We start from the raw sequence: 21,438 nt of genomic DNA, 5'->3' as shown, positions 1-21,438 counted from the left end.
TTTCTATTTGTAAACAATGTTACGTTGACTGTAGCACTTTTTTTATTAGTGCAGTTACATGACTTTGGGGCCTTGGTAAATTGTGGCTTTTTAATTCCATGTAAACTTTATAGCATATTTTAATCAGTAATTGAGTGGACATATCCATAAACCCCTTTTCCTCTCACTTAAAATAAATGACGATACCTATTACAGAAAAATTATTTTTCAATGCAATATTGTACATAATGTTTACCTGCCAAAAATTACCTTCAAAAGTGTACTCACTATCGTAGATAGTGTTATTATAAGAAGAGATCATGAAGTTTGTGAAGTGCATTTATAACCTTGTAGTATTTTCACCATGTAACTTACCTCCGTCGCTATTCTTCCAGGTGAAGGAGTTCTGGCGTCAGCTGGCTTGGCCAGACCTGGTCGGGTCGTACAACTTGGTCATCAAGATAATCGAAGTAAGTAGAAATGTTTTCCGAAATATTTAGTTGTGCGCTTTTGTAAAACTTGTACCTGCTGGCTTGGTGAAAATATCAGTCAATCAATATTTTCTTTAAATTATTGCTTGCAATAGGGCCATGTGCATACGGCTAGGTTAGTATTTGTGTGTTCGGGCTGTGCATTTCGAGCGTCAAACTTGTGTGTGAAACACTTTTCCGTTTATTTTTCTTTTTTATTTATTTTTTTGAATATGGGAGTAACTTCTTGTCACGGGCCTGCAGCGAGGCACCTCCCCGCCAGACACCCGGAGTGACATAAATTAGAATGGCCGGACCTTATTGGTATGTGGGTCGTTTCGAAAGTGAGTTCTACATTTCATCACAGCGCCACCCCACTCGGCTGCTACGGGGAGGGAGCCCAGTAGGGCAGCAGATACAGATACGAACACGACCCAGGATCCACTTCCGGGCGGGACTCCGGAAGTCTGGACCTAGTATAATAAATACCTGTTTATTACTTCAGAAGTCGTATTATCAGTGCATATTTTACCCTACTAGGGGGTGGGGGTGGAGGGAGTGTGCCCCCGTGCCCCCCCTTACCTTCTGAGTCTGCCTTGAACACGACTATCGAAGAGCTGGTGTTGTAAACTTCGGGAAGCAATCGCCGATTAGATAACAGACCCCCTTTTTTTTATTAGAAGCACAGTTCAAAATGTAACAAGTATTTAATCAAGCATTTATGTTTAACTCCGAAATTCTAAAAAAATCTTTCATTCCTACGAAAAAAGAGAAACAATTTGAAAGGAAACAGCGGTAAAAGTGTTTCTGTCCCCCCCCCTCCCTTCGTGAAATAAATTCTGTGTACGCTCCAGGTTTAATGTGAGTTCTGGGTGAAGCTGAGACGCCGGCTTGTTTGCTGAGCAGAGGGTGCGTGCTGTAGGAGTGTGGCTTCACGTGTGTGCAGATCATCTGCCTGTCGGCGGTGTACTACTCTGACCTGATCCACTGCCAGCTGGAGCAGAGCGGCTACTACGAGGAGACGGCCTCCTTCCACATCAGCGACGAGGTGAGGCCGTGGGTTCCCAGCGCTGCTCCTGCTCCGTCAGTCGTGCACAGGAGCTGAATTGTTTGGTGAACAGAAATGAAACCAAACTAACGCCGAAATTAACTCAGTGCGCCACTGAACGCCGAAATAAAAGTGAACACAACGCCAAACACAGAAACGGAAGTCAGTAACACCTCATAACACCGAAATGCAGCAAAATTCACTTCAATTAACTCATATATTATTAAAATATAAAATTAATTTCATAAATATTTGGTTAGTTTATTATTAAAAACTTAAAATGATATTTACTAAGTAAAAGCACATTCTTTTTTTTTTTTTTTTTTTTTTAAAGTAAATGAAAGCAGCGACCAGCTTGTGCCGATAATCAAGGATCAGATACTGTGACAGTTAGTCATATCCCAGCTTGTTAGTGTTGAAGTTGGCTGGTGTAATTGTCTTGTCGCCATGTCCTTGTGTGTGGTGTGTGTGTGAGTAACGACGGACTCAAGGATCACCAGTGCGCTGACTCTGTGAATGCAGGCAGCAGTCCTGCGGTTGCAGAGAGGGAGGGAGAGAGAAAGAGAGAGAGAGAGCGCGCGTGCCGGCAGATGTGCGTGACGGTGAACGACCTGGAGTACGTGCGGCGCACGCTGGCCGTGCTGGGCGCGGAGCTGCACGTGGAGGCCGTGCTGGAGGCGGTGGAGGGCTGTGTGGACGGAGACAACCCCCGGCAGTGGCGCCAGGCCCTGTACGGCCTGCTGGAGGACGCCACCGCGCAGCTGGAGGCCCGCATCGTGCAGGTCATCAGCCGCGTCATCGCCAAGGTGCGTGCTGTGCTCCGCTCTCCATGCTCTACTCTCCATGCTCCCTGTTCTACTCTCCACGCTCCCTGTTCTACTCTCCACGCTTACTGTTCTACTCTCCACGATCCATGCTCTACTCTCCATGCTCCACACTCTACGCTCCATGCTCCACACTCTACTCTCCACTAGTCACGCTCCGCTCTCCTCTCCACGGCAACAGAGTAAAGGTGGAGGGCCGTGCGCGACAGCAAGTAGTGTTGTAAGCACTGCTCGCCGCAGATGAGGCCGGCGCTGAAGAAGGCCATGTTCCACCTGGCGTGGTCGCCCGAGTCGCTGCCGGCGCCCGAGGCCATCGGCGCGCTGCTGGACTACCTGGACGGCCACCTGGTGGCGCTCAACGCCGCGCTGCTGCCGCGCAACTTCCAGCGCCTGCTGGCGGGCGTGTGGGAGGCCGTGCTGCTGGAGCTGGGCCAGCAGATGGACGGCAGCGCCGGGGTGAGCGCGTGCGCCCCATTCCACCCATTACCTTGCATTTTAAAATACTATTACATTTATGTTCTCGGAATGAATTTTCTGCTCAAAGTACTCTGCTGTGGGTTATTTCACTGCATGAAGTTAATTTATTTTAGTGTTACCTTGTAAACTTAAGTATTTCGTCATACATGTTCTGAAACCTGAAACCTTCATTGTGAAGTACTTAGCTGTTAACTCTTTTTTTTTTTTTACAAACTTTAATGAGTTTTAAGTAAAAAAAAAAATAGTTTCATATTGCTTCCAGGACAAATTTGCTACGTTCTACGAGAGACTGTATGAAGCTCTGACTATACTAGTGGAGTTCTTCCACGCTGAACAGAAAGGACTATCGCTTGAGTCGTTAAAATCAGGTGGGTGACTACTAATTTATCACGTACCAAAATTTATGGAGAAACTGTAGCACGATACACACAAACTAGCAGAACTTGGATTGCAGTTTACTATCTCTGTTGCCAAATTTCATTTTTTCCAGAGACTTATGCCGAAAAAAATAATTAGCTTTAAAATTGAAACTGTCTCATTCCAAAATTCATTAGTCACATAATTATTTTACATCCCAGGTTGTCTTGTGTTTCAGCTCACTTAGTATTTTGTGTTAGCTTGTTGAAGCTAATATAATTGTTGCCATTGTATATTTGTTTTTATCTAAAAAATTAATATCTAAAATTACTCAAGGAACATATATGGTAGACATTTTTTCACACAAATAATTGTTTTGTAGGCATTTTGGAAATAAAATTCCGAACTAGCCACTGTACCTGCACTGAAGAGTTTAATTTTAATTTTGTAAAATATTAATGCTCTGAACCATGTAGTGTTCCTGGTGTTTCCATCTTCATGAATATTAGATATGATTTGCAACAGGAAAAAAAAACAATAAACAGAATGAAATGCAGCAAATGTAGACGGCAAAACATAAGTTCTGGTATTTGTAATTGCAGAGTCAAATCACATTGGTAAGACTGAGGGCGTACCGGTGTTAAGGTTTGAATACTGGTGGAAAATAATGGGCGCCACCACGTGAGTGGGCACGTGGACCCGGCGTGAAACTCTAACTCAGGGCGTTACGTGGCCCATGTGCGGCGAGATATTAGCCCTCCTGATTTTTAATGCACACCTGTCCCTAACTAAGCCCGCTCTCAGCGTCGGGCACGCTTCTAATTACCGCAGTGGGCTCTCAGGGCGTCCCACACGCCGCTGACCAGGTTAGGGACCCACGTGGCCCCCCCGAACACAAAGACACGTGACTCAATTAAGATGGTTTTTATTGCTCACGTTACATGCCCTTACACAATCCTTCCGTGATACTGTTATAAAACGCCCGAGGCACGAATTGAATTAGGTGAGGAGGCGAACCACGCACGTGGTCGCCTCAAGCCGTTACTTATCACACAGATGACCGAAAAACTCCGGAGAGTAAATAATTATTAATGAAGCAGTCTCTCCGACCGAGAGAGGCCCCGAGAATAAAATGAAAACGATTTGGATAAATTACTTAGCAGAACTACTTCTCGGTGAAACAACGGTGATGTCCTCGGGGTGTCTGCAGAGACGTCCGCTCTCGGCCGGCTGTAGAAGGAGACTCGGGAGAGATCAGGGCTTGCGGAAGGCAACATGGCGCCCTTCGCGCCAAACACAATTACCGTTAACAACTTATCTATTGCGTGCCCCAGGTTAGTATTAAAAATAACATAAACTCTTTACAAAAAATTAGCACATCACATCCATACTCAGACCGTCTGTAATAATTACTTATATGATAGAAAACAGTTTGAATCAAGTTACGTGCTAGTTCCTCCGCCGCCCGCTAGGGAGCGTCCTTGTCCATGTTTGCACGTATTAAATTACAAAACATCATGATTTAATTAAGCAAAAGAACACTCACATACATAGCCGTCGTGACACTATTTTGAGGGCGAAAAGAAAAGGATTACAATAATTATTAAGACTTATAGGGGTGCGGTGCACTGCAGCTAAGCGCCCTCTTGCCGGGCTATCAACACACGCACACACGCACGCACAAGCGGGAGGTTTGAATAGAGATGGTGGTGGTTGGGGCGGTGGCATATCGGGCTCAAAGGGGCTGCAGGCCCGGACGACGTCAAGACATTAGATAACTTTAAGAAAGTATATTTGTCATAGCTAAAGTTACAACTTGTCTCCCGATCAACATAAGAGTAACATGCCTTAGAGGCTTATGGTTTTTGTGGAATGCATTTGTTCATTGTTGTATATAGTAAAGATTTAATTATGCAGTCACTCATGTCTCTCCAAAATCTTTCTGTTTTTTCTGAGTCATCTATATGCACCAGTGAAACCTCAACTGTGAATTATATCCAAACATTCATCGTAATGAGAACAAGTTGTCTGTACGAAAGAGAGGCTGTCAAAATAACGTTTGATCGTACTAGGTTTTGTAGTAAAAGTCATCTGATAGTAAAAGTTTCTCAACATTTCAGAGTTACAGACAGGTTTAACCTTCAATGTCCAGTGTACTTGAGGGCCAGTTGCTCCCCCTGCAAGGCTGTCTCCCTGCAGCGACGTACCGGAGCGTGGAGCAGCGGCTGCAGTACCACAAGTCCGACACGGAGCGCCTGGTCACGCTCTACTACCAGCAGCGCCTGCAGGACCAGGCCGTGGCAGACACGCCAGAGTACGGCGTGCTGTCCGTGCGGGCCTACTTCAACCACGACTCGCTGTGCGTCGAGGTGCTCAACGCGCGCGACGTCATCCCCCTCGACCCCAACGGTGGGTGCAGCCGCGCGCCGCTTCGCTCCGCACCGTGTTCAGACAGGAGCGTCAAGCAGTGCAGCCGTGTCCCTTCCGCCCTACGGCCGTGTCCACCTCCGCAGACCTGTCCTCAGCTGTAGCGTCCTGGCAGAGGTGCCTTGCATCACGCACCTCTCCGCCCCGATGTGCCTTCTCCTTACCTTCCTCGGGAGCACACCAGCAGCTCCACACCGTGTTGCAGATACGAGCGTCAAGCAGCCGAGCTGTCTCGCGCAGTTCAGCCCTGTCCCTTCCGCCCTACAGCCGTCTTCACCTTCGTAGACCTGTCCTCGGCTGTAGCGTCCTGGCAGAGGTGCCTTGCATCACGCACCTCTCCGCCCCGATGTGCCTTCTCCTTACCTTCCTCGGGAGCACACCAGCAGCTCCACACCGTGTTGCAGATACGAGCGTCAAGCAGCCGAGCTGTCTCGCGCAGTTCAGCCCTGTCCCTTCCGCCCTACAGCCGTCTTCACCTTCGTAGACCTGTCCTCAGCTGTAGCGTCCTGGCAGAGGTGCCTTGCATCACGCACCTCTCCGCCCCGATGTGCCTTCTCCTTACCTTCCTCGGGAGCACACCAGCAGCTCCACACCGTGTTGCAGATACGAGCGTCAAGCAGCCGAGCTGTCTCGCGCAGTTCAGCCCTGTCCCTTCCGCCCTACAGCCGTCTTCACCTTCGTAGACCTGTCCTCAGCTGTAGCGTCCTGGCAGAGGTGCCTTGCATCACGCACCTCTCCGCCCCGATGTGCCTTCTCCTTACCTTCCTCGGGAGCACACCAGCAGCTCCACACCGTGTTGCAGATACGAGCGTCAAGCAGCCGAGCTGTCTCGCGCAGTTCAGCCCTGTCCCTTCCGCCCTACAGCCGTCTTCACCTTCGTAGACCTGTCCTCGGCTGTAGCGTCCTGGCAGAGGTGCCTTGCATCACGCACCTCTCCGCCCCGATGTGCCTTCTCCTTACCTTCCTCGGGAGCACACCAGCAGCTCCACACCGTGTTGCAGATACGAGCGTCAAGCAGCCGAGCTGTCTCGCGCAGTTCAGCCCTGTCCCTTCCGCCCTACAGCCGTCTTCACCTTCGTAGACCTGTCCTCAGCTGTAGCGTCCTGGCAGAGGTGCCTTGCATCACGCACCTCTCCGCCCCGATGTGCCTTCTCCTTACCTTCCTCGGGAGCACACCAGCAGCTCCACACCGTGTTGCAGATACGAGCGTCAAGCAGCCGAGCTGTCTCGCGCAGTTCAGCCCTGTCCCTTCCGCCCTACAGCCGTCTTCACCTTCGTAGACCTGTCCTCAGCTGTAGCGTCCTGGCAGAGGTGCCTTGCATCACGCACCTCTCCGCCCCGATGTGCCTTCTCCTTACCTTCCTCGGGAGCACACCAGCAGCTCCACACCGTGTTGCAGATACGAGCGTCAAGCAGCCGAGCTGTCTCGCGCAGTTCAGCCCTGTCCCTTCCGCCCTACAGCCGTCTTCACCTTCGTAGACCTGTCCTCAGCTGTAGCGTCCTGGCAGAGGTGCCTTGCATCACGCACCTCTCCGCCCCGATGTGCCTTCTCCTTACCTTCCTCGGGAGCACACCAGCAGCTCCACACCGTGTTGCAGATACGAGCGTCAAGCAGCCGAGCTGTCTCGCGCAGTTCAGCCCTGTCCCTTCCGCCCTACAGCCGTCTTCACCTTCGTAGACCTGTCCTCAGCTGTAGCGTCCTGGCAGAGGTGCCTTGCATCACGCACCTCTCCGCCCCGATGTGCCTTCTCCTTACCTTCCTCGGGAGCACACCAGCAGCTCCACACCGTGTTGCAGATACGAGCGTCAAGCAGCCGAGCTGTCTCGCGCAGTTCAGCCCTGTCCCTTCCGCCCTACAGCCGTCTTCACCTTCGTAGACCTGTCCTCGGCTGTAGCGTCCTGGCAGAGGTGCCTTGCATCACGCACCTCTCCGCCCCGATGTGCCTTCTCCTTACCTTCCTCGGGAGCACACCAGCAGCTCCACACCGTGTTGCAGATACGAGCGTCAAGCAGCCGAGCTGTCTCGCGCAGTTCAGCCCTGTCCCTTCCGCCCTACAGCCGTCTTCACCTTCGTAGACCTGTCCTCAGCTGTAGCGTCCTGGCAGAGGTGCCTTGCATCACGCACCTCTCCGCCCCGATGTGCCTTCTCCTTACCTTCCTCGGGAGCACACCAGCAGCTCCACACCGTGTTGCAGATACGAGCGTCAAGCAGCCGAGCTGTCTCGCGCAGTTCAGCCCTGTCCCTTCCGCCCTACAGCCGTCTTCACCTTCGTAGACCTGTCCTCAGCTGTAGCGTCCTGGCAGAGGTGCCTTGCATCACGCACCTCTCCGCCCCGATGTGCCTTCTCCTTACCTTCCTCGGGAGCACACCAGCAGCTCCACACCGTGTTGCAGATACGAGCGTCAAGCAGCCGAGCTGTCTCGCGCAGTTCAGCCCTGTCCCTTCCGCCCTACAGCCGTCTTCACCTTCGTAGACCTGTCCTCGGCTGTAGCGTCCCGGCTTCCCTCTGCGTTGCTTGGTGCCTTGCGTCCCGCACCTCTCCGCCCCGACGTGCCTTCTCCCTCGCCTCAGGAGGACAACCGCGCAGTTGTGTGTGCTGGTCAGCACAACTCACTTCTAACCTGCGTGTACAAAACTAAATCATTTTTATGGTTCCAACACGTAAGGTAGTTTTTTTGAGAGCTGTAAAATCCTGAAATCATTGATATTTGATTTAGCATGAATAAACGTATGCGCCATCTACTGAAATAACGTATTGGAACAACAGATTCAGAATCTATTTAAAAGGACGTTTTATTTCATCCTGCAAGTAGGGGAACGGCTCCCCGGGCTCCGAGGGGAGTTCGCCTCGCTCGGCGGGAGGGCAACGTGATGCATGCGCACGATATCTTTTTTGTTTTGTAGATGCTCTTGGATAACAGGTATGCTTTTTCCATTTAACTTATAAAACTAGTGGCCTACTTTTGATTGAAATGGGTCAACAGTAAGATTGCTGCAGAACATGACATGTTCAACTGACACAATTCCTAACCAAATGGTAAGGAATCGGCCAGGAGTTTAGCCTGGAGTGTTTGTGGGGAGCCGTTATAACCTCAAGGTGGATTACTATACAGGCCTTGGGCTCCACCAAATGTACTAAACTACTGTTTGTTATTATTATTATTATTATTACTAATATATCCAGAAATGTTCCGTGCGCATCGACTCCTGGGCTAGACTTCGTGCTGTTGTATAAAAATAACTGATCTCATTCATTAGTTTGCTGCTTCCACAGCCAGCTGAATGTGTCGTGCATGCATTGGCTCAGAGCTGTCCAGCTTGCGACGTTGCAAGCCCCTGCATTCTCAAGCTTTTACTAGTATTTGTTACAGGAATAAATACTATGTATGTCATACAGAAGGGATCAGCTGGTTATGTAAGTTCAAGGTCACGGTGACCTAGTTTTTTTTATTTGTATTCCATCATTAGGAATAGCTGGTTGTTCTATTTAGAAAAGATCTTTAATTTCACCTTTCTGGCTAGGTTGCTATTTATGTAAGTGTGAGTTTCAAAATTTTGTTTCGTTGAAATGTTCCTTTGGTAATTATAATCTTATGTATGTGTTTCATAGTGTGTTGGTGATGTTTCTAGAGCGTGAGACAGTGGTTTAAGCGAAGGAAAGTAAGATAGAAGTGTGACGCCTTGGCACTGAAATGATAGATGATACTTTAGAAAGACAGAGACAGGTGACAACTGGGGGAAGACCCACTGAACGGGGAATCACTGAATAGTACTTGTAAGAATAAGTTTTCTATCCAATAGGAAGGCTTTTTTTTTACTGGGGAAGTCACCAGCAATGTAATGCTTGAAAAACTTTAGTATGTTTTTTGCACTGTGCTTTGTCTCGTCGGTCGTTGTTCAAGAGCTGTGCCGAAAGAACGTGATGGGTGGTAGTTCATAACAAACATATTAAGTAGGCTATTATTAGATTGGAGAGCAGACAGTTTCATGTCTGGGTGTTGTGGCCACGCTGCATTATTTTTATTTTCTTTAGGACATTTATTTAGGATTTGTAGGCCCCCAGGACCTGGTCCCCGTGTATCTTCGCCTAGACTACTGAGTCGCTAGGGACTTCGTTTCGTTAAGGCACAAGACTGTGAGTATTGATCGCGAGAAACCTTTTTCTTTTCGTGGACAGATTATATAGCATGTAAATTTGCGACGTGAGGAGAATAAATTGCAAAGTACATTTAAAACTTTTTTTTAAATTTTAATTCAACTATTAACAGTATTTGAATAATATCATATATTCAGAACCAGAACTTAACATCCCGCTACATCCAGTTTGATATAGGATATTATTCATGTGTTCATGTATGTGCAAGAAGCAGTCGTCTTCTAAAGCAGGACGTGCACTTGTTCGTATCGACTCGGCAAACAAATGAATGCATGTTTCAAATGGGAGGTCTCGCACTCGGCTTGTGTCGGCACGCTTCGGCATCGGCAACTAGTTCCGAAGGGATATCAGTCTACAAAGCAACATTGTTGATGATTATCTTTTGAGAGTACATGTAATGTTTTTATGCGTATGTTTACATATTTTACACACTTAATTATAGTCAGAATGGTGAAAAAAAATCATTATGAATAAATTCACCGCACCTTAATCTATCTACACAGATATACATATGCTTATTCAAGTGCAAACACCTAAACGCTGTTTATGTGCCATTGCCTTTTAAAAAAAGGTATTCTTTCGTACCAGCTCAAAAAAATTGTCACTCAACATTATAAAATCTGGAAAAAAATGTTTTCTAATCCTGGAGAAAATCTGGGAAAAAATTATAAATTCACAGTGCTTGCTTGTTTCTCTTATATGAACCCAGAATGTTGGCAGACGCTTATCAAATCCATCACACGGAACCTTGCTCGTCATGAGAACTGGTCGTGCTGGCAGTACGTGTGTGCCACAGCGTCCTGTAGCGGGGGGCACGATCGTGACTCGTCTCAGGCGGGCGGCTGGCAGTGACGCGGCTCCATGCTTGCAGGCTTCAGCGACCCCTTCGTCATCATCGAGCTGCTCCCCAGGAACGTGTTCACGCACTGCACGGAGCAGCAGACCAACGTCCAGAAGAAGACGCTCAACCCGATGTTTGACGAGTGCTTCGAGTTGTAAGTACCCGATGTGAGGACTGCGTCTTCCAGATGGTGCCGTGACGGCCGGCACGCCAGCTTCCCAAAACTGCGTTGCGGGTTCAATTCCCTTTGGAGGTTGTTCTTGCTTTTAATATGTGGGAAACATGCCAGACGTTGCTGATAGCTGGTGTGTTTTCTCAGGATACTGCAGTTCCCACCGTTTGTGTTTCATCATTGTTACGAGGCTGTTGGGGCCGGCCGCCCAACCCGCAGGATTCCTAGTGAAACCCAACCATGTCTCACCCTTCATCGGGCTCGACAGGTCCCTTGTACAAAACTCGGGGGAAAATTCTACAACACTGGGGAAAATTTCTGCAAAACACTAGAAATACTGAATCACTCTGGAAAAAATTTGCAACATACTGGATAAATTCTTTGAACGCTCAGTAAGAATTGTGCAACACTCTAGAAAAATTCCGCATCAATCAGGAATAATTCTGCAACATTCGGGAAGAATTCTTTAACAATACTACTGCATGGGCCTCCATTAGCGGACCTCTTTCTGTTCCGCAGATTTTTGAGTGCCTCTTAGTCTTATCTGGAGGGTTTGGCAGGTTACCAGAGCCCCGTGGCGTGAAGTGGCTTAACTAGCCCGCCATTGCTCTTGCAGCTTCGATTGTTTAAGTCGGGGGACTCTGAGGACGTGACCCTTGGAGGGCTACCGTGGGTAATGCCGGCAGGTACATAAGGCACGGCCCATTTGCGGTGTGTGTGAGAGAGAAAGAGACAGGTTTAAATATAAACCACGGTTCCCTAATTAAAGAAGATAATTATTCGTTGTCGTGGCTCTCGCTACAGCCTACGGCATTTGGTGGGAGTAATTCAGTGGATGCGATGGGAATGTGTAAGGGGAAGTAGCTGTGTCCGAGCGGCCCTGTGCGGACACGCCCGGGAAGGGAGGTCTGGTGGTGCTTGCAGCTCCGTGACGCTGGAGCAGTGCCGCGCCGAGGGAGCCATGATCCTCTTCACGGTCATGGACCACGACGTGCTCACGTCCAACGACTTCGCGGGCGAGGCCTTCCTGGCGCTGGGCAGCATCCCGGGGGTCGCCGACAACAACTCCAGCATCGACAACTTCCACGGCCTCAAGGCAATCGACCTGGTCCTCATGCACCAGAAGAACAAGAGTACGTGACTCGCGTCACAGAACATTTACTAGGAAGTCTTTTATAACTTCACAACCTTCCTTTCATGTAAGGTTCCTCATGTAGGATGTTAGTTACTTCAAATGTAGTCTATCAAACGATTATCAGGTGTTTCATCACACATTCCTTATGTTAACAGCTATCACTTCAAGAAAATGTATTTTGGTGGACTATAATAATTTCAGGAGTGGCTTTTTACACTTATACCCGAAATGATAATAAGCTATATCCAGATTGTGATGTGCAGGCTTTTTGTACATTCGTTTAGTTATGACATGCATCTGTAGCCAGAAGCATATGCAGAATTTAATTTTTTTTTGGGGGGGGGGGTGGGGGAGGGAGGATAGAACCTCTTTGCCTGCTGTTTGCTTTCAAATTCTTTCCTTTTGTTGGTGAGAATGATAGATTTATTAGGATTTCTTGGGATTTCAGGGAAGAGGGGTATATTTTGCCCCTGGTTGTAGCAAATGTCTAGTAGCAGAAGGTTTATATCACTACAAGAAACTGTATAAATGCAGAGCAACTCACAGTAAGATGTGCGCACCCGTGGTGTTCCAGACCACCCGATCCTGCAGACCCTGGAGACGAGGGTGGGCGACAAGGTGGCCCAGGACTTCGTCAAGAAGCAGAAGCTGCGGATCGCGACGTAGTAAGAGGCGGGCCGCCCCGATCGACAGGCAACCAGAGGCCGGCGGGCAGCACTTGCGTCGTCCGGATCGCTCGCAGCACAAGAAACAAGAGGCGGTACCTGCGGCTCAGCGTCTCAACACTTGTACCTTTCTCTCTCTTCCTGTGTGGTTGTCAGCAAGAGCTTGCCCGGTTTCCTCCTCTTCGCCTAGAAGCATGGCCTTACCGGTCGCATCCGTGTGTCGACGTGTGAGTATCATCCCCTTGTGCGCACACGGCCATCCAGGAGCGTTCGTTCCTCTCGCGCTCTGTCCTGGCCGTGCTCCGACTTCACCTGAAGGCAACAAACGCGGGTTCGAGGCAGGGGTTGGCAGGAATGGGGTGCTAGTCTGTCCTGAAATTAACTTATATGCACTGCATTATTGGAACTTAAATGTTAATATGTTCACACAAGTTTTTCATGTTACAAGTAAAAGAAAATCATACGTAATCCTTTGCAGCAAACTGTGCAAGCACCTTCCTAAACATTGTTACAAAGTATCACTTTTGTTTCTGAACTCCCAAACTTGTGCAGTTTTTACGACCGAAATTTGTGACGGTTCCCACCTTTCTTACCACCCCCCCCCCCCTCCCCCCCACCTCACCCCAAACAAGTGTCCCGTGAATCCGTGGCTTGTTGCAGTGTTTATGTTTTAGTCTCACAAAATGGCGCGATGACCCCAGAAGCTGTTCCGGTTGCCGCAACAACTCTCAGTAGTTGTGAGGATGGCATACTCGGAGCACAGATAGGCCTACTGTAAATACTGTACTGTGTGTTGCGAAGCAACTGGCTTAACTCCTTGTGCTGTTGCCGTTACCGAGTGCACGTGTTTGTGTTAGGTGTCCTCTCTGTGCTGTACTTTTATGAAAAGAAATCAAATTTGTACCTTACACCTGCTGTGTGTTTGTAGCTTCTACATTACCACTTTCAATATTTTTATACTTAAAAAAAAAATTTGATACTACACTTACATTTTTCAATGATACTTAAAGGTAAAATCTGTCATGACTGCTTTTTTTCACAAACATTTTGTTTATTTTGAATTTTCTATGCACAAATAAATTGATTTTGAACAAGTGTGCTTGCAAATGATCGAGTTGTTGCTCTAACGAAGTATTGGCCTTCAAAGAATATGTAAGTGTCTGTTGTTTATAATCCTGAAAATATGTGGCATAGTTGTTCTGGTACCACCTTGTGGCAGCATTTCATGGAACGTACAAATGTAAATGAGAGATAGCAAGAGGTGAAATTAAATTACATAATACCATTTCATTTCTGGCGTGCCTTTGGTTTCTGTTTATTTTAACAACATTAGAGAGAATACTTAAATATATCACTTGCCTATCATTTCAAACTCAGCTTTTGTATTTGAATGTTGAAAGAGATCACTTGCTAAAGGTCTGGCAGGGTGCATATTATTTTCCGGCAGCGAAGAGGTCTTCAGTACCCTTCTCTCCACATTTCCTTTAGGTAACCTGAAAATTACTAATTAAAGATTTACAATCAACCAGAGGAGCAGAAAACAGAAATACAAGGGTTTAACATCATCCTTACCCCATAGCTTAAATTTGCCAAGAAAGATTTGTGTTGCTTTCAAACAATACTTTCACGCAGTGGTTCGCATCTTAACTTTGTTTATAATAGCCGTTCGTGTCGCAGGGCTCTTCCTGATTGGGTAGTCGTGCTGCGACCATTAGTGGCTTGGCGTCAGACTTTCAGTAATCCACGATTGAATAGCTTAAGCAATTGGATAAAATGTAATTATTTATTATAGTCAGGCCTGCCATTTGCCATGAAAAACAAATCTGTCAGTTTTTTGCACATCTGCAGTGCCATTTCTTTCTTTCTTTTTTTTTTATACAAAATAATATGGCTATATTTGCAGCTCAGTATAGCTTATTGTGTTATCATTTTCTGGTCATGAGTAACTGTAAACTACACAAACTAAAAATAATCAATGCTTAAAGTTCCCTCTTTTTTTAAGTTATATGTAAATTATTTTACTAAATTAAATAGGTAATTAATTTATATTAATAATATATTAAAATTGAATACTGAATCTTATATAAACAGTATTTATTTAAATTTTTAATTTGATTGAATTTATACTTTACCAACCTTATTTATAATATCACTTCAGCAGTATTATTATTTTATTTCTATTAATTATTTGCTTGCAAAATTAAAGTTAGTTTTAATATTATGCCAAGTAAGTATAACTTATAACGTGCTTACATAACTACACACACACCCCTTTTTTTTAAATCTGGCTTTGATGTATGATTTTTATTAATAATAGTACATTATTTTATCTTTGACAAGGTCGGGGGATTCGGTAGTATTTACAACGTACTTTTAGTGGGCGCCACCGTGTCTAGGGGGCACGGACCCGGCGATAAGACTCTGTCTCAGGCGTGACGTAGCCCGTGTGGCGGCGTGACTCGTTTCCCCCTTTCGCAATTACCCTAACCACGCAGTGGGATCTCAGGGCACCCCACACGCCGACAAACAACACTCGAAGCACGCAAACACAATGGCTCTATGAAAACGCCTCGCGGCACGACAGGCACAGCTGTGGTCCAACCACCTCGATAGACGCACAAAGGCGAAGTCCTCGGAGAGCCGGAACGGAGCGTCTTTCTTCAGGTAGCGACGGGAAGCGACTGCGCGAGCAATGGCCGCAGAGGTAGCGGGGCGTTGAGGGCGGGGGGGGGGGGGGGGGGGGGTGTTTGGCGCCAAGCGCCCTGAACAGTTACCCTGTCTCCCGTCGTGCCGCGGACGTGGTTAGTGATTGAAATGCATAAAAATTACAATAAATTTTAATATAAAAACATATGGCACTTGGGGAACAAAACAAAAGATTTGCACAGTATTATTATATCTTGGGGAGCGAAGCACTGATTCTACAGCGCCCTCTTGCGGCGGCGCGCTATTTAAAACACGTCAGCCGGGAGGATTAACAGGAGGGGAGGGAGGTGGTGGCACATCGGGCACAGATGGGCGTAGCCCTGGACGACGTCATCTTATTAACCAATCTTGCTATTTTTCTCAGTGACTGTACCATGAAGGTTGCAACGAAGGTCTTATCAATGACTAATTGCACAACTATGTAGTCTACTATTGCTTGTAATAAAGCATCTTGTAATTTTTTTTGCATTCAACTGTCAGCTGTGTGATTGTATTCATTCTTGTTTTTGAAAATATCTGTTTGTAATTCAGTGTTGTATTTAAGTATCTATACAGTGAGTTGACTACCTGAGAGTTCAATGTTTTAGAGGTAGTTGCCTGCATTCAACTGTCTACTGATATTTTAACAACCTTGTAACATTTTCCGCGTAGACTTTTAACGACACTGCCTCACATATTTAAACTTACCGACTTACAAATGTTAAAAGCTAAGCTCAGTTGCATTTTTCTATTTACAAATTGAGTTCTAGTTTTTCATGTTTCTGTTGGGACTAAATAGAAACTCCAATATGCTCTCTAAAGGTTTTAGTTACTGTGGTGACTTGGAAAAGTGTTGATATTGTAGCAAAATCCATTTTCTTGACCACAGTACTGTCTGCTGCCTCTCTGGCAATGCTGTTAAAGGTGATAGTCGCCAATTGGTGTGGCGAACAGACTGGTTGCTCCCAGGCGTGATGTCGCCGCGTGTTTCGAGGACGGTAGTGCAGTGGCTCATGAGGTACCCCAGGGTGCTACCGGTGCCCTGGTAATGCCCTGGTAATGCCCTGGTAAGATCGTCGGTTATTGCAGACGGCACATGATTGGCGTGACTGTCGTGGCCTGTCGCAATGCGGAGCCGGGGTTCGTCGTGCGTGGACGCTGTTTGTTGCCCGTACTGATGAGCGGTGCTAAATTTTTGCAGTTTTAATTGAAGCAGTCTCTTGATAGGAAAGACGATTGTCTGTGGCGCAAGTGTTCTGATAGAAATGCTTGAGGCTCTTGTTGTGATGAGAAAGATGAACGTGTCGAGCTCGGGGGCTGGTTTGTGGCAGAAAGCTCCCACCCCCAGTGATTGCCGCCAGTAGGGGTGGCACTTGGCGCAGAAACACACATCGAACTATTGCTTGGTCCAGGTCACGTTAGTGCAAGAGAATTACAGTTTGAATGCATTTGTAAAATTATTAAATTAATTGTTGGTAAGTCTGTTACAGTGTTTTAAACCGGGGAAATTGATAAAACATGAAAACCATGTGGGCGGTGGTGGATAAGCTGGTTGCCTACACTCGCCACACACGCCCTTCCGAGGCAGCGACAGAGCAGTCGGCTGTTGTCGAAACTTCACATACTGAACATTCCGAAGAAACTGGAGTGTTGTTTCAGACAAGTAGTCTTGAAGACATCACACTCCATATGTATGATTAGATATGGGAGGCTGGCTAGGAAAAGTTGCATTTAATACTTCAGCTTTCTGTTATTTATTTAAATCTTTAAGTCAAATAGCTAGATAAGCAATAAATAGCGAATTGCAATAAAACCAAAATAACATCGAAAAGCATGTCACTAAACCATAAAACTCCGAAATGGAAGTTAATACACCTTGAAGCACCAAAATGCAACTACTATCATTAAATTAATCAACATTTTTAATGAAAACTTAACTGAAATAAAAAAAAAAGTAATAGTCAATCATTTGTACACTACGACTTTGGTAGATTTTTCATACAAGTACCTACTTGAAAATTTTTTTTTCCACTTGCATCATGTATCAGTCAAAACGACACTGTTTCGGTGAAATAAGTTAACATAACACATGTACAATATATGTTATATGTGTTCAGTAATTGCTATCTTTATGACTAAACAGAATTCATAAAAAAAATTAAAATAATAACACAGAAGTCTCCTGTTTTAAAAATTAAATTTGTTAAAAATAAACCAGTACAATCTTGTCTCTACAAATCGGGCACCCCCCCTCTCTGCTCTGTGTGCAGTCGTGACTCGTGACTGTAACTCTGTGCGGGCAGAAGTCTGCAGGACAATCTGTTAGGTGACATACCTTCATCTTATATACGTGGTTCTTGTCTGTGACGAAGGGGGTTTCAACTTAAATATGCTACGTGACACTTGAGCTTTGGAAGATACTTATTCTTTTCATAGGGAAAAGTTTCTTCTGAAAAATTATATTTATAAACTTTGCAACTTTGTTTACAAGTATTCAGTTTATGCTAAATTATTGCAGCGTTAACTACGGTGGTTTGAGCCAAAGTTTGAGATATTGTCCAAGTGGGGAAAAATAAATAAATCAAAGCTTATAATAAAAAAAAAGACACATATAGCATTTGAGATGGCGTTATTCTGTAATTAGCTGGAAGAAATTTTGAGTAAACATTTTCCTTTCTTGCATAGGACTGTTTATGATTTGGTTTTCTTTTTAGTAGGTTACTGGCGCACCATTTTCAGAAGCGTTGTGTGTTCACTGTCGATCTGAGAGTGGAATGCAAATGCAAGTGTGCGTGATGCGTGTTCCCGACGAGTGATGCGTGCACGACCTGGCCTCGCCTCGCAAGCCTGGCGGCTCTGCCGTTGAGGCACATGAACTTAGAGCGTTGAGACAATCACATAAACCCCGACTTTCTACTGCCCTTAGAGGCGAACCTCAAAACCAACATTTCTGCACTGATCGAGAGTGTTTTTAACAGCCACAAAATGTATATTTTTTTCAGTTGGTGACAAAACTGCTGCTTAGTGGTAATCAAGCATTGTACGTAGTTGCCAACATACAATTTTGTGATTTTTTTAAAATGTTTGTTGCGATGTGGTTTGGTGACTTGTGGAATTGTCATTGAGCACCTTTGCAAAGCTTTTGTACGTCACAGCAAACCTTCCCACAAACACTGAGAGTCAGTGTAAAATATCTTGCAGGGTGCATTTCCTAGAAAGATGTGGTCGCTGGTGGTCATAAGCATCTTTGCATTTAGGACGTACTTTGTGCCAGTAAGCTGAAAAATAATACAGCTAGGCTCCAGCCTCCAGTATTTTTCAGCGAAAACCTGGCATAGTGGTGTTGTTGTCACTCCAGCCCAGTGGATGGCAGAAGACGAGTTCAGTACCAACTTTTTATGTGTAGTTTCTAGCACTAGGCCAGTGGAAACAACTATCTTTTCTCTTAGGAAAATATTTTATTCATTGTTATACAACTATATGCTGAAAATAAACCTCTTGGGCTTTTTAATTTCCTAGTTTGGTACCAGATAATTATTGTTTTAAATATTTTTTTATAAAAGGTTATCGTAGTGCCATCTCACCGCTAGGCGCTAGTATGGAGGTGCAGACATGTCTCGAGATGTTCTCTGGCGCTGGCTCTGCGACGCTCGCACCGCCAGTCGCTGCAGTAACTGAGCTTAGGTTTCCACATGCAACGTGTCAATTGTTCTATTGCTCAAAGCGCTGCCTGCCTGTGCGTGTGGAACTACTTGTGCAGTCGTGGTCCCCCGCCCTTCTCTCGACAATGCGCAGTGCTGTGATAACTGATTGCCTACCACACAGAGTCTTTTCTATCCTTGTTGATGGAGCCTCTACGCGGACTCTTCACGAATTTCTTTACTTTTTCTACTCGTACTTGTGCACAGTATATATTGGTAATTACCCATGTGTGTGTATGTGTGTGTGTTTCAATGTTTTTATAATAACCACAGTGTTTTCAAAATGCCTGAAACATTTCATCTATCTTTAATGCACAAATGGTTCACTTCAAAAAATTTTTTCATATTTTCAGACAACACATTTTAAAATGTGTAATTGAACACATTGTGACAGAGAAATGATTAAATGAATTTTTTTATCTTGTCAGAAATATTTTGTATCAGTTCCTTATCAAGTAAAAGTTTTCCTACCTTCATTAAAATTAATGCTAAATTTACTTTTCAAATTATTAAAAGTTTTCTTATTATTTATAAATTTAAAATATTTTCATGGACCTACATCATTGCTAGTTTTGACTAGGTATATATCATAGAGAAACCGCAAAGATGAACAAGAAGGTGAAAACACAAACGCACAAGCCAAAATCAGCCGATTTCTCAAATATTAAACACACATGCAGTACAGAGAGAATTCCATGGAAGGAATTTTTGGGGAAAAAAAAAATCACAGCACAAACAAACATTGGGCTGACAACGAGACAGTTGTAACAAGAAAAGAAAATATAGAGAACAACGTAGAACAAGACAGCGACAACAGACGAACCCAGCGATGAAACTTAAACAAATATTCTGGACAAGACGACGATGGTACAGGTGAATGACGGGAACAGAAACATCGCAACTGTTTGTCTCAGGAAGTCTGCTGTGTTCGCCTGTGTTCAAGGTTGTGTTTGTCTGTATTTTCTGTTCTTGTTACAACTGTCTCATTGTCAGTCCACTGTTTGTCTGTGCTGTGTTATTTTTACCCAACTAATTCCTTCTGTGTAATTCTCTCTGTGCTGTCCGTGTGTTTTACGTTTGGCTTTGGCTGCTTTTGGCTTGTTTTCTGTGAGTTTGTGTTTTTCATAATTTTCGTTCATTCTTGTGGTTTCTCTGTGGTTTAGGTCCATGGAAATATTTTAAATCAGTGTTCCCCATCGCAAGAAACATTCGAAGAACATTATTGCTATAGTTTACCCAAGAGACTGACTACCTACCTTAATTTATGTGACTGTTTGACACCATGATGTTAGATTATATGTACTTGAAATACACCACAGAACATCACATGCTGATGTGGCCCACGGTGAAAAGTGTTACCTACATTGTATTATATTCATGCTTGTCTGTGTTAGCTGTATCATTAACTGAGTGTTTGAATTTTGTTAGAACTGTGCTTTGCTGTTCAGAGATGCTGTGGGAAATAAAAGCACAATATTGATGCATTAGATGCAAATTATGAATTTAATGAAGTTGTGTTAGTTATGGTTTTGTAAATCTTCACATTGCAAAATGGACCAACTGGTTTTACTTTGCCTTCTAAGAGGTTCTGTTTTCTCGTATTGATTTGTAATACGTGCTTCCATTCTTTCTTCAGAGTGTACTGTTGTGAGGCCGCGTCGCTTTGGTGTTTATTTGTCGCTGTCATGTCGTGAAGACTGCGCAGTGTCGTTGTACAGGTGACTTTATCCACCCTCCAGCCACAGAGCTAAGTCGTCGTGAGTGTAAACTGAAATATACCGCAAACAACAATAACAGCAGTGACTGTTATTTTGGGAGAAATATATTGATTTACGCTTGCAGCTTAATGTTTGTACACAGAAAGAATATTTTGCATGATAAACGTACTTGACATGCCAGTACATTATAATGTGTGTATAACTATACATATGAAGATGAACATGTCTGAAGAAAAAAAAATTTATGTCAATATGTATATTACAAATTAAAAATGTTTTCTGTTGAAAATCTGTTTTATCTGAAAATGTAAAGAGCATTGTTAAAATATAAATAATTTCATTCAAAGCTAACAAATTTTTTTTATACCACAAGCAAACTGCAAGTTTCCTGGTCCCGATAGTCGTAGGCACCTTCGAAGCAGTACAGTCCATTCAAGGACCAATTTTCTTTTATTTATCGTGCAAGGTGACTGCAAGTTTCATACGTCTTGTAAGTACGAGCACGTTGATAAAGAAAAAAGTTATTCTAATTTAGCAGAACAAGCGTGAGGTATCAACTGCATTTGTTCAGAGTGAGTGATGAAGCAGAAGCCACACATTAAAATAATTACTGTATAATAAAAATATAATTAAATTAATTGAAACATGTTATATTACTTTTTTTCTCCATTACATCTAATTGTCTTCTCAGTTCCAAACTATCATATATTAGTAGGGCCAAGATTACGTGGTTTTAGTTTTAGGATAATTTCATTTTTAAATGGGAGATTTCTGTGTAAATG

General features: G+C 44.8%; 1 protein-coding gene across 1 annotated transcript in view; it reads left to right on the top strand.

Annotated features, from left to right (window-relative positions):
- LOC134534347 (BAI1-associated protein 3) overlaps nt 1-21,307 on the top strand; it is a 136,934-nt gene extending 115,627 nt beyond the window's left edge. The window contains exons 19-27 of the mRNA XM_063372758.1: nt 375-449; nt 1,396-1,497; nt 2,088-2,303; nt 2,562-2,777; nt 3,061-3,166; nt 5,355-5,564; nt 10,611-10,734; nt 11,677-11,885; nt 12,462-21,307. Of these exons, the coding sequence (XP_063228828.1) occupies nt 375-449; nt 1,396-1,497; nt 2,088-2,303; nt 2,562-2,777; nt 3,061-3,166; nt 5,355-5,564; nt 10,611-10,734; nt 11,677-11,885; nt 12,462-12,553 (1,350 nt within the window). The 3' untranslated portion in view covers nt 12,554-21,307. The remainder of the gene's footprint in view (nt 1-374; nt 450-1,395; nt 1,498-2,087; nt 2,304-2,561; nt 2,778-3,060; nt 3,167-5,354; nt 5,565-10,610; nt 10,735-11,676; nt 11,886-12,461) is intronic.
- The last annotated feature ends 131 nt before the right edge of the window (nt 21,308-21,438 follow it).

Source organism: Bacillus rossius, chromosome 7 (genome assembly GCF_032445375.1).
Source record: "Bacillus rossius redtenbacheri isolate Brsri chromosome 7, Brsri_v3, whole genome shotgun sequence".
Classification (NCBI taxonomy): Eukaryota; Metazoa; Arthropoda; class Insecta; order Phasmatodea; family Bacillidae; genus Bacillus; species Bacillus rossius.
Note: the sequence above shows the minus strand (reverse complement) of the source record. Positions and strands in the feature narration are given on the sequence as shown.